At 36.8% G+C, this 13,908-nt stretch overlaps 1 protein-coding gene across 1 annotated transcript in view; it reads right to left on the bottom strand.

The window, feature by feature from the left end:
* The window catches only part of LOC150105492 (activating signal cointegrator 1 complex subunit 2-like), a 277,206-nt gene that overhangs the window by 86,745 nt on the left and 176,553 nt on the right, over positions 1-13,908 (bottom strand). The window contains exon 15 of the mRNA XM_090393972.1: positions 13,086-13,259. Coding sequence (XP_090250098.1) covers positions 13,086-13,259 — 174 coding nt within the window. The remainder of the gene's footprint in view (positions 1-13,085; positions 13,260-13,908) is intronic.

Genomic DNA, 13,908 nt, shown 5'->3' with positions numbered 1-13,908 from the left:
ATATCTCTCCATCAACCAACCCTATATCCACCCCCCATATGCTGCAGTTTACTGATTAGAATTCCATGTGGTATCCTGTTAAAGGCCTTAGAAAGGTCCAGTAGAATCACTGTAAACCCATTACCCTTATCTAGTTCCACTGTCACTGTGTTACAAAATGTGAGCAAGTTACTGAGGCATGATCTACCCTTCACAAAACCATGTTGTCCCCCCATACAGTATCCCATTTTCATCTATCCAATCCTGTATTTTCCTCTTGACTATTTTCTCCAAGACCTTGACAAAGATTCCTGATATGCTGATTGGTTGGTAATTCACAACAGCAGTCTTGGATCCTCCTTTATGCAGTGGAACTATTTTCCCCTCTTTCCACCCCCTCGGGACTAATCCAGACCCGAGACCCAAATTAAACAAAATTGTCAAGGGCACTGACAATTCTTTAGCCGCTTCACATACGACACGAGCTGGTATACCATCCAATCCCACAGATGTATTGACATGGAGGTTGTGTAAGAGACTATTCACCTCCACTTCATTCACCACAATTCCCATATAAGCTATTGGTTCATTCATTCCTACAATGTCACCACCTGGATGATATACTCTTGCAAAGCGCTTGCTCAGTAATTCCACTATATATCAACTGATTTGTTTACCTCCCTACCATCGGCATTTTTTAAGATCATTCTACCATGAGCATTTTTTCTTTTACTTGCAACATACTGAAAAAACTATTTGGGATTCTCTTTAGCCTGCATGGTTAATGTTCTTTCATAATCCGTTTTTGCTTTTCTTACCACACTCGTTACCCTTCTGACCTGCGCTTTATACCGTTCATGTGCCTGCCGGTCACCTTTCTCCTTAAATTCCCTCCACAGTTGTTTCTTTTTTTGCAGCTCAAGCTTAATGGTGTTATTCATCCATTTAACTCATACTTGATTTATTATTCAGACTGTAGGTATACAGTCAGTCACTGTCTCCTGCAAACACTTCTTAAACGCCTCCCATGCACTATCAACATCCAGCCCTTGCAGTTTTACATGCCATGCTACTGAACCAATCAAACTCTTAAACTTGTCATACTTATCGGCCCGATAATTCCACATGTACCCTGTCTTAATTGTAAATTCCACACCTTTAGCCACCTCCCAAGTCAAGACCCTATGATCACTCTCACCAATTGGTGGCAACGTGGTCATATTCGTTACAGCCAAATTCTCAGATGCAATTACTAGGTCAAGCACTCTCTGACCCCTAGTATTTTCCATTACATGCTGTCGCAGATAGTTATCCCTTAATAACCACATAAAATCCAATTCCTTCCTCCCATGTGTCCTCTCTTGCTTCCAATCAATGTTACCATAGTTGAAATCTCCCATAATAATTACCCTCCTTCCACTCATTTCTTCTATTTGCTTATGCATACTATCTCCACCATCTATTCCATCACCTGGTCTATAGCAGCACCCAACTGTATATTTTCATATTTATGAATTTAGGGACGCAAAACACACGTGTTGAAAATATTATTTTACTGATTAATAATAAAATAATAACTTTACGTTTCGACCCCTGTACTGATGTCATCTTCAGAAGGATACATGTGTATAAGAACAAGCTACATGCTGTTGCACTCTATACAAGTAAATTACATCTACGTTGTTAACTAATCTTTTTTCTTAGCCTGCCCTCTAGTGATAAAATACATAAAAAATAAAAAAATGAATAAAATAAAATAAAATAAAATAAACAAAAAATAAAATAAAAACTACCATAAACTCTGCTAAAGTCCTCATGTACTAGGATTCTTCTGGAATTATACAGTTTATATTGTTATATTACGATTATCTTATTGATTTGTAGTACAGGTTGCTATTGAGGAAAAAAAAAAAAAAAACCACTTCACCAAGTCTTCTTGTATTGAGATTTTTTTCTTCGTGGTTGCTATGAAGGTTGTGGATGGTTCCACCACATTCCTGGAATTGTTAGAACCATCATTCTTATTCAGATTCGGATCATGTTTGAGCATTTCACATGCTTCCTTGAATTTCTGCTCGAACCTGGTTTTGGTGCAGTGTAGGGATTTGGTACCTTTCTAGTCAATTCTGTGGTATGTTTGGAGTGCATGGTCAGAAAGGCCGGTTTTACCAAAATGGAGGTATTTTATGTGACATTTGTGTTCATCCTTTCTGATTAAGATGGTTCGCCCTGTTTCCCCTATGTATGGTATGTTACATGTGCAATCTATTTTGTAAATCCCTGGGTAAACTAAGTGTGGCAGGGGATCCTTGGAAGAACTGAGTAGCTGTCTTAATTTTGTCAGGGTTTAAAGGTGGTTGTGATGTTGTATTTGTGTAGTGTTCTGTCTATTTTTTCTGAAATGCCTCTAACATATGGTATAGCAATAGTTCTTGAAATCTTTTTTGTTATTAGTGGTATCTTTGTGGAGGATCTTGTGAATGGTTTCTATACTGTATCCGTTTTTTATAAAGGTATGTTTGATAGCCTCATATTCATGATTAAGAGCTTGTTCATTTGAACAAATGGTTTGAGCTCTGTGTTTAAGGGTGCTTATGACCCCTAGTTTTTGTGTTGGGTGGTGATAAGAAGTTTTGTGTATGTACTGGCCTGTGTGTGTAGGTTTGCGGTAAACTGAGAAGGAGAGACAGCCTGAAGGAAGACGTGTAACAAGTGTGTCTAGGAACAGGAGAGAGTTGTTTTTTTCAATTTTAATGGTGAATTGGATGCATTTGTGTTGTTTGTTCAGGTGGCTAAGGAATGTATCTAGTGCTTGGCGGCCATGGGGCCAAATGGCGAAAATATTGTCGACGTATCTGAGCCAAATTTTGAGCTTTAGGCACGCCGATTCTAGAGCTCGTTGCTCAAAATCTTCCATATAAAAGTTCGTTATTGGGGGGGGGAGGAGTGGTTTGCCACATGAAATATCCAGAGCGGAGTACGTGGGCAAAGAGGGCCGTGATGTTGTGTGGAAATATGTTCTGTAAGAGTAGGATAGTATCATTGATTGGAACAATGGTGAAAAGGGAAGTTATGTCAAAGCTGACTAATAGATCTTGGTCATTGAGTGTAATATTTTTGATTTTGTTTATGAATTGTCGTGTATTTTTTATGTAGGAAGGGGAATGACCAACCAATTCCTTGAGTGTGGCCGTTAATTTTTTGGCTAAGTAGTAATTCGGACTGTCAATTCCTTCCACAATTGGACGTAATGGCGTGTCTATTTTGTGTACTTTTGGCAGGCCATAAATTCTGGGTGTGCGGGCATACTGCGGTATTAATTTTTTAATTGTTTCTTCCGGCCACCTGTTAACTGATTTAAGTAGTTCAGTAGTTTTCTTTTTGTTACGTTGCGTTGTAATTTACCATTTGGTAGGTGTTGTGGTCGATACCAAATGGTTCATTTTTTCAATGTAGGTTGTCCGATTTAAAACAACAGTGGTGTTCCCTTTATCTGCTTTTGTGATAATAATGTCACGGTTATTTTTTAGGGATTTGAGGGCCAGTTTATCCGCTTTGTTTAGGTTGTTGCTTAATTTTTTGGTTGAATTTAGTGAACAGGCAGTTTCCATCCATATTTTGTCAGCTAAATTGGCGGGGAGGGATCTTAAACCTCTCTCGATATGATATATTATATCTAGTTTATTTACTGACCTCGGAGCAATTGCGCAATTTAAACCTTTCTCCAGTAGCGAGAGTTCACCTTACGTGAGGTTGTAATCTGAGTGGTTGATAACCAGACAGTGGTCAGATGGTGGATGGTTGCTCCTAACTGCGTTTGTGGGTGATTAGCTGCTCCTTCCGTTATGGCGTCATAAATGCTTTCCTGTAGTTTTAATGCTTGAAACTTTGTTATTAATTGTTCTTTGTTTTTGAGTAATAGGTGCTTGGCCGAGTCGTCTGTGGTCCTGTCTAGAATATTCCAAATTTCCGGATTAACGTAACTGGATAGCTCAAATTTCAGTTGTAACACTTCGGTGTTATTTAGGGACATAAAACACATGTGTTTTGTGTCTCTAAATTCATAAATATGAATGCTGATCACCGTGTAACCTTAAAAGAAAGAACTGTATATTTTGTTCTCTGCTAGTCTCAATCTCACACCAAATAGCCTCAAATGTGCTCCTTTCTCTATCCTACAGTTCCACTTCTATTCTCCTTGGCTGCAACTCATCAGCTATCATCAATAACACTCTTCACCCATTTTATTCTCCCTGTCACTCCTGAACACACCATACCCCCTCACATTCAATCCCACTAGCTATATCATCTTCTGTCAGTCATGTTTCACTAATGCCAATAACCTGTGGCCTGGAAGTGCCAACCGAGGCCAAAAATTCTTCCTTCTTGTTCCTAATATTCTGCATTAGTATACGTGAATTGCAGAAGCTGATTTGTCCCATCCCTATTTTGATGCCTTATACTAACTATCCCATTCTGATTCGTGGTCTTTCCTACTTGCTTGGGCATATTACACACATTCACATACTCAGCTGTCTCCCTAAAATCTGCATATCTATCCCCCCCCTTAATAACTCTAGTTTCCTTGATTCTGCACATTCACTTCCACTACATTCAACAACACCTTTTCAAGTCTCCGTACACCAAATCCATTCAAATGTAAACCATCCATCTTATATAAATCCTTTTGCCCATCGAACTCACCCCAGACATCCACAAATTCCACACCACTCCTCCTGCATAATCCATGCATAAAGTCATTAGCAATTTTGGCCCTCCTTCTATACTCTTTACTGTCATACCGCAGCAACAGGCTCACCATCCTAACTCTCACTCTTCTCTTTTGCTACCTCAAGTAATTCCTTCAAATCCTCTCTCATAGCCATTTTGTCTCCTTTCAAATTATTCGTTCCTGCTACTACTACTATTATCAAGTCTTTCACCCTCTGCTTTTGCATTCTAATTGACTCGCTTACATCCTTAATGTTCGCACTAGGTTGGTACGATTTTGTCAAACTCTCATCTATCACACCTCTTACTAAAGAATCTCCATACAATACTCGCTCTTTCATTTTGTTTACACTCACTATCATACTCTTATTTTTCTTATCATACTTTTGCCGTTTATTAGTTGGTACACTCGGTAAACATTTTTGCCAACGCTCCAGCTGCCAATTTGCCCTATGTATTGCTCCGCGTAACCATGCGATCTCACTCATTGCATCTGTCTCATCATTTTTATTATCTGTTAATTCATTCATTAGTTCTGTATTTTTACCTTCATTCTCACTTTCAACGCCACTCTCACAGCTATCTGGTACTACCTTGCAAATATCACTATTCACGAGGTACTACCTTGCAAATATCACTACATTCTCACTTTCAACAATGATATCACTCTCACGACTTGAAACACACTTTGAATCCTCACATTCCATACACTTTCTGTACACATTCACTCCACTATCATTGTCTAACCAGACTCCAACCGCTCTCCTTAAAGCATACATTTCACAAACACTGAATAAAATCCTTTATATTAAAATTTTTGGACAAAGATGGCGATCTGGAAGCAATTGTATTCCTTCTTATGTATGCCATGTGCACACTAATAATCGTATATATCAAATTACTAATTGAAATAACACAGAAAACACACAAAAATCACACAGACACATTAAGATAAGAAAAGTAAATAATACTACATAAGATTCAAGCAAATTTACCAATTATTACTAAAAAACTTAAAATAAAATAATTTACCAATTATTACTTAAAATAAGTGGCCTGTCCTGTATGTTTGGCAATATCAGACGTCAAGACTATGACTGCATTCCCCAAGCAGAGAGAGTGTGGCTACATTGGTTATTACTCTCTGATGCTATGACCAGATCCAGCCTCTTGAACTCTGTGTTCTCTCCACTGCATGTTGTCTCAAGTAATTATCTTTTAGCAGCAATAAAAATTCCAGTTCCTTCCCTTTCTGTGTCTCTTCCTCTTTCTAATCTATATCTCCATCGTGGAAGTCAGTCATAATAATTACTTGACCTACTAACTTGTCAATGCATCCTGCCTACATTTTTCCTTATACCTTACTCCCCTGGCCTACAGCAGCAACCAACTAAATATTTCATCTTGCTATCCTCTATCTCACAACAGGTAGTCTCAAATGAATTGCCCTAAGCATCCCTGTCCTGATATACTTCTACTTTTCTGTTTCAATTCTTCTGTTATCATTAGCAAAAAAACACCAACTCTTCAGCTGTCTTCTGTGAAAATACTATACCCCCTGCATTCAATCTCTATGACAATGTGCTCGATCAACCAAGTCTCACTAATGCCTATAACTTTTGGCCAAGTTGAACCAAGTTAATCAATGTCAAAAATTCCCCACCCTTATTCTGAATACTTCTGGCATTAGTATACATAAAGTGCAATATCACCCCCCCCCCTCATTCCACAATCCCCTTACATCTTATGTAGATTATCTCATTAACATTAAAGAGACTGGGAAGTTACAATTAACATCACGCGATCACTCTTCCACTTAATCTATGTCACCTGGACCTATGCTGGCCTGCATCCCTGATAAGTATTCTAGTTTCCTTGACTCTGCACATCCAAAATCTCACCGAACAATACTTTTTCAAGACAACTAATTGTGAATTCATTTAAAGGCAAACCATTAAGTCCACAAACTTTACATCATTGCTCCTGCACAACCTGCACCACACATCTGCAAAAACAGCTCTTTGCCTCTATCATACCTTGGCAACACTCAGAAGTTTTACTTTCTCGTTGTTCTTATTTGTTTGTACCAGCAATTCTTTAATACCTTCTCACAACTGAATGGTCGAATAATTAAATATTCAACAATAAAAATGAATAAAAATATGAAAACAGGTAAGAAAACTAAAATTTATATGCAATTCTGAGTAATAAACCTATAGAACAGATTTACTTACTCAAAAAAAAAAAAATCACATTCGATTTTTATTGAATATGAGAAGTTAAATATGGACTTTGATCATAGAATAAATAAGGTAAGATTAAAAATTACCCAAATCAATGTATATGGAACAAAAGAGAGAAATCAGCCAAAACACCAAATTAGTAGCATAAAAGACATTGTTTAAACCAATTTAATTTAGGAATCTGAGAGTTTGGTTAGAAACCAAATAGTTGGTGAAAGATTGGATACTAAGATAAGAATTGTGTGGACAATTAGAGTAGTAAAGAAATGGTATCAGTGCAGAACCACATTTATTATAAAGTTACCGAAAAAGAACTTGACATTGTTAATATTCAAGAATGAGTAAACAGGGCTCACCTAAGGTGCTATGTCATTTATATAGAATTGAAGATGAAAGATTAGCAAAAGAAGTGCTTAATGAAAACATGACAGGAAAAAGACTCAGAGAAAGACTGAGGTATACTCTGCAAGTCCTGCCCACTCATAACTTGCAGATAATGCCTTAGATACCTGCAACAGAATTTTCCAGCCGCTTTACTTCACAGAAGCAAATACAAACATGCAAGACTATTTCTTGATCTATCTGACCTTAAAAAAACGTCATCTCAATAAATTTCAATTTATAAAACTGCCTCAACCATGGGAAACACATATCTTCAGACCATCAACCCAATAACCAAAGAATCACTAGGATGTACAAGTTAGGATTTTATGCCTTTCTTTCTTCACTTCTGTCTCTTACTTGCATAGTGCCTGCATGCACCACCTTTATTTGTATATGGTTTCCTGAAGATTACAATTTAATTTCAGCAAAATATAGAGAACAGTAATTAAATTATTTTAATTATATCCACATTGTCATCTCCTTCCTGAAAATCCTATCTTCAGTACAGCTGTAACCTTTGGTTTGGTGCAGAATGACCTTTGCTGTCCTTGTGCTAATGAACTCCTAATCAACCAACCTACCAAACAACCTGAAAATACCATGACTTTTATGAGGGTTTTTGATGCACATTAATGCCACACAAAAGACTGAAAACCTATATCACATTTTAATGCCATGGACAGGCTAAAGCATGTGGATAAATCCACCTGATATCCTTTCTTAAATGTTTGATACTGTTCAGAAAAGAACAATTCAAATAATAAATGATTGCTTGCAGAACCTCCTCTGCAGTTATCTTTTCAGATACTTTCACAGGTACTGTTTCACTGAAGTGGCATCCATTATTCAACAACTTTCCAATAAGGCTATTTTAACATGAGTCACAACTGCCAACATCCCTTGCAGTACAATTAAACACATTTGAAGCTGCTTTTCCTCTTCTTCATTTACAACAGGCTGTTCCTTTGGAACAGCCTTCCGTATAATGTGTTTCCCAACAATTTCAACCTCCAGCTCTTTAAGAAAAATGTCTATAGATTTCTTCTTTTTCAATCTTTATCTGGGGTGATTAAGGGTCAAAGCTGTATAACTGAGAGGAGACCTCCACATAGCCTTTAAAGGAATGCGGAGAACCGACCAGGGCTTCTGGCCTAATGTCCAATCATCACCTTCTCGTGGTGCACCCTGTTGGATATCTTCTTGGATACTGAACGAACAAGGATGGGCTGGTAATTTGGGATTTAGCCGACCAAATTGTATTCTTATTGGTTAAACCAAAATAAAAATTGATGGTACAACATGACAAAATTTCATGCCAGCTGGGGCGTCGCCAAGGAACAAGGCTACTGTTGTTTTCGCCAGGGAACCAGGGCGAACAGCGAAAAGTCAGCCTGGAACAAATCTGAAAACAAACCCCAACTCAACATCACCAGAGTTAAAAATCGGTACTATCAATGTAAGAAGCCTGAATGGCAAAGAAATGGAGCTAGCTGAGGAATTAGATAAGTACCAGATCAACATAATAGGGGTGACTGAAACAAAAAAGACCAAAACTGGTGCGATCTTTCTGAGCAATAAATACAAAATGTTATATTCAGGCAATGACAATCAAGGAAAACAAGGAGTAGCCATAGTATTCAAAACAAAATACGAGGCTAATCTTCTTGAATGGCAGTCAGTCTCAAGTAGAGTAATGTGGGCAAATACGATTATGGGAAACTGGACAATGAGACTTATTTGTGCCTATGGTCCCACAGAAGGTTCTACTAAGGTAGAAGTGGAGGAATTTTTTGAGGCTTTGGAAAAAGCCACTGACACAATGAAAAATGAAAAGTTGCTCCTTGATGGGGATCTAAATAGCAGAGTAGGAAATGATTGTGAGACATACAAAAATATTTTGGGAAAATTTGGAGAAAAGAGCAAAGCTAATAATAATGGCAAATATCTGTTGGATTTCTGCTCAGGACATGGACAGGTTATTACTAACACCATGTTCCAACATAAAAATGTGCAGAAATTCACATGGAGAGAAGAGGCTAGGAATAAGAAAAGTCTCATTGACTATGTTATTGTTGATACTGATGTTTTCTCCCTGGTGCAGGAGACCAGAGTGTATAGAGGATTTGAAATTGGAAGTGATCACTATTTAGTCTTGAGCAGGATAAAATTGAATTTCATATTGAAAAGAATAACATGTAAGAAGGTTTTAAAGCAAATAAAAGTCGAGCAGCTCTCAGATGTGAACTGTAGACTAAAATACACAAAGATTATTGAAGAAAAAATGAAAGAGTTTGAGAACAGGAATCAAACCTTGGAGATTCAGTGGCAAACTCTGAAGAAAACATTGATTGATTCTGCCAGAGAGGCATGTGGTGAGGTTGTCTGTAAGGATAAAAAAATCAGAACTCCCTGGTGGACACAGGAATTTAAAGAGGCAGTGAAGGAAAAGAAGAAAGCATATCAAAAGTTCCTGTCAAATAAGTCAGCTTGTGCTCTTAGAGAATATCGAGACAAATGCAAGAATGCTAAACACTGTGTAAAACTAGCTAAACAAAAGTCATGGGAGGACTTTGGAAAGAATATAGAAAATAAATATCAAGAAGGTGGCAAAATATTCTGGAGGTTGTTGAAGAAGCTTAGGAATGGAGGAAAGTGTGCTGTAAAAGGAGTTAGAGATAATAAAGGTGACATGAAAACAGGAGAAAAAGATATCCTTGAAGTATGGAGTAATTACTTTGAAAAACTGCTAAATGAAACAAGAAGTGATGACAGCACAGTGGTAAAAAACACTGACCAGGCATGCAGTCAGGAATACACATCCATACTTGAAGTAGAAAAAGCCAGCAAAGGCTTGAAATGTGGAAAGGCAGCAGGAGTATATAATATTCGACCAGAAATGCTGAAGTATGGTGGTGTGAGAGTCTTACAGTGGCTGCACTGCATAGTTCAGAAGGCCTGAACAGAGGGACGAATTCCCAATGATTGGAGTAGAGCTCTCATGGTACACATATATAAAAAGGGAAATAAAACTGCATGTGAGAATTACAGAGGTATTTCCCTACTAAGTGTTCCTAGCAAGATCTATGCAAGTATACTTGAGAAACGGTTGAGAAGAATTGTGGAAGAAAAGCTTGGTGAAGAACAAGCTGGATTCAGGCCAAATAGAGGCTGTCAGGATCAGATCTTCACTTTATGACAAATAGTCGAGAAAGCATGGGAACATAACAAAGATCTGTATTTAAGTTTTGTCGATTTGAAAAAGGTATATGACAAGGTGCCAAGAGAGAGAAGCTATTCAATACACTACAGATGGTGTCAATGGGGCATTATATCAAGCAATACTTAGTCTTTATTTGAGTTGTAAGTCAGCAGTTAGAATTGAAGGAAGTACAGGAAGATGGTTTAATGTTAAATCTGGTGTGAGACAAGGATGTACATTATCCCCTCTGTTATTCATTATCTATATGGATCACATTATGAAGGAAAGTGGTATTAAACATGATATCAAACTTGGAGATGCTAATGTCAGCTCTTTGCTTTATGCGGATGATGTTATACTTCTAAATAAATTCACTACAAGTCTGCAAGATTCTCTGACTAAATTGAATAGCTGTTGTAATAGATATGGTATGAAGGTCAGCAATAAAAAGACAAAGACAATGAAAATAGGCAGAATCATTGAAAATGTCAACTGTGTTCTGAATGGAGAACCTGTGGAACAAGTAAAACATTTCAGCTATTTAGGCACGATTTTTACTGAAGATGGTAAATTAAATATAGAAATAGACAACAGAATAAGCAAAGCTGGTATGGTGGGAAGTCAATTGAATAAATTCATATGGAATAAGAGAGAAATTAGTCGGAACACTAAATTAGCTGTATACAAGAAAGTGTTCAAACCAGTTTTAACTTATGGATCTGAGAGCTGGGTCAGAAGTAAAACACTTGACCAAAGACTAGAGACCACAGATATGAGAGTCCTGAAAAAGATTATAGGCGTGAACAGATGGCATCAATTGCAATATCATATTAAAAAAGAGGATATTAGGAAAGAACTTGACATTGTCAGCATCCAGGAATGCGTTAACAGAGCTAATCTCAGGTGGTATGGTCACTTAAACAGAATGGGTGAGGAAAGATTAGCAAAACAAGTGTTCTCTGCCAGGTTGGCAGCAAAACAACCCACAGGAAGACCAAGATATAGGTGGATTGATATGGTACAAAGTGCCTTAGACGATAGAAATATAAGATCTGATAATGTTGGAGTCTTGACAAGTAACAGACTGATTTGGAGGAAAATTGTAGATAGGAAATTAATAATGATGTAATTTTTTTTTCACGTAGCACTATCATATCCTGTACACCCCTTGTGGGTACATAGCAGGAATTTGATGATGATGATGATGAATCTTTATCTACACCTCAATCATGGCACTAATGTGCTATAGCTTCTTGTACCCCCTCTGATGTGTGGGATAAAAAAACCCTTCTCTCCTATATCCTGCTCATAAAAATCAATAAGATATTTTTATTGGTTTAATGACTATTTATCCAATTTTTGGAAGGGAGGGGAGAGAAAAATGAAGCAGGAACTGAAAAAACAGGTGTCCAAAACCATTGCTACTAGCTGCATGTGGTGAAAATGCTAAGAGTGTATGGTGAATTGGTACTTCAGTGTTGCAAATATCCATTTGCAATATATAATATATAATAAAATTTTTTATTATGGAATTAAATTATATTATTAAATTATGAATATAATTTAATTTTTACTGCAACAATTATCATCTTTGTTATTCATCTAAATGAAAATAACACCTCTTTTTCACAAAAAAAGGTTGATATTTGAGTGCATGTGGCAAATAGATTTTACATCAGAAACTACTATGGCAAATGTGATAAGAATGCTGGATACCGTGATTTAGAATAATGAAGAGAAAGGACAATATGGGACTGAAAAGGTCACACCATACTATACACAAGGGGAAGAAAATGAGGAAAGCAGACAATGCCTTCTTTTTTATGGTACAGTATATTGTTTCCTCAGCTCTATCGGTTTTGCCATTATAATTAACTCAAGTCATTTCAGAGCCTTCGATAAGTACAGCTGCATTCCATAGTGAATGATGAAATTAAAGCATCTACCATCTGAAGACAATTACAAACATCCATTCCACAGAAGAATTAAATCAAGCTACAGCCTCTAGGATGAAAAGCAGAAATGCTGGCCAATCTGGCCACAAGTACCACTCTAGCACAGTGTCATTGATATGGATGGAAGGACAAGTAAATAGGCTTTGGAATAGAGATGGAAAGATAGCAATTATATTCTTCTCTCTGTGACCAATGCAGTAGTCAAATTAGTTAGTTCATGTATTAGTTTCAAACTTTCAGAAATTTTTGTAGATCTTGAATAATCAAGTGACTGTTCTCAATACTGACATATTGGGGTACATGATGTGATTAATGAAAGCAGATCATTTCAGCAAACACAAATGAAAGTGGAAAATATAAAAGTATTAAGTTAAAATTGAATGATTTACGTGTGCAAATTAGTGGTTTTTTTTAAAGATATCGGATTAAACACCATCGTGTTTTACATATTATGTGATAAACAATTAAATGTAATACTTTGATTCACAGATTTAGATGGTACTTCTAAATGTAAATTTAGGATTAAATTCTTAAGTAAATTCACAATATAATGAGAATTTTATTTCCTGGTAATTATGAATCTCAGTTACTTACCTCCACAAAGCCAGTCCCCAGATCAGGTAGTAAATCTAAGACTCTGCTAATTAAACAATCTAGTTCCATTCCTTCTAGTCTGGGTGCTGCACATGCACCATCCAAGCCTGAAAAGTTAATATCTCCATTTTCAACTGGAAGACTTCCATTTACAAGACTATCCCCAACAACTTCCTATAATATTTTAAAAATAGAATTAGTTTTATAAACAGGAAAAATATTCTACAATCCAATCAAAAGTATTGATATTTAAAGGGTATTTGAATATAATCTTCTCTTAGAATGGCAATATTCAGTGTTGTGCAAAGCAAAAATATCCTGCATCTGAGAGTGAGGAATGAAATTATATACCACATGCACATATACACACTCTAATTGATTACCTATTTCTGCTGCTTAAGCAATTAAGCCTATAAATGCTTGATAAATTTCAGGCTCAATTTCTGGAATGGTACTTCTTGCAACAAATTTGCAAATTTTGTTAACAACACAACTGATCTCATATGCTGCAACATCTGTCATACCCTTAAATTTCATTACCAAAAACTTTCTCATCTCTCATTTCCTATTAGGCTGAGTGACCTGTTAGCATGAAGTAACAGTTTTTCTAAATCTTATTTTTACTAGGATAGGAGGGGGGGGGTTGAGACAGCCTTCCTGTGCCATTAGCAATTCCACCCACTCCTAAATGCTATCCAAGATTTGTTAAACTAATCAAAACTGCAGCCAAAGTCTCTATTCCTAGAGGCTACAGAAAACAATACATCCCATGTTGGAGTAGAGAAACGTTTAGCCAAATATGAAGAGACTGAAGACCCAACTG

The sequence above is a fragment of the Typopeltis vanoorti genome, chromosome 6, assembly GCF_054136105.1.
Source record: "Typopeltis vanoorti isolate ZY-2024b chromosome 6, IOZ_Tvanoo_1.0, whole genome shotgun sequence".
In the NCBI taxonomy this organism is placed as follows: domain Eukaryota; kingdom Metazoa; phylum Arthropoda; class Arachnida; order Uropygi; family Thelyphonidae; genus Typopeltis; species Typopeltis vanoorti.
The sequence above is the reverse complement of the archived record's forward strand: the minus strand, read 5'-3'. Positions and strand labels throughout refer to the sequence as shown.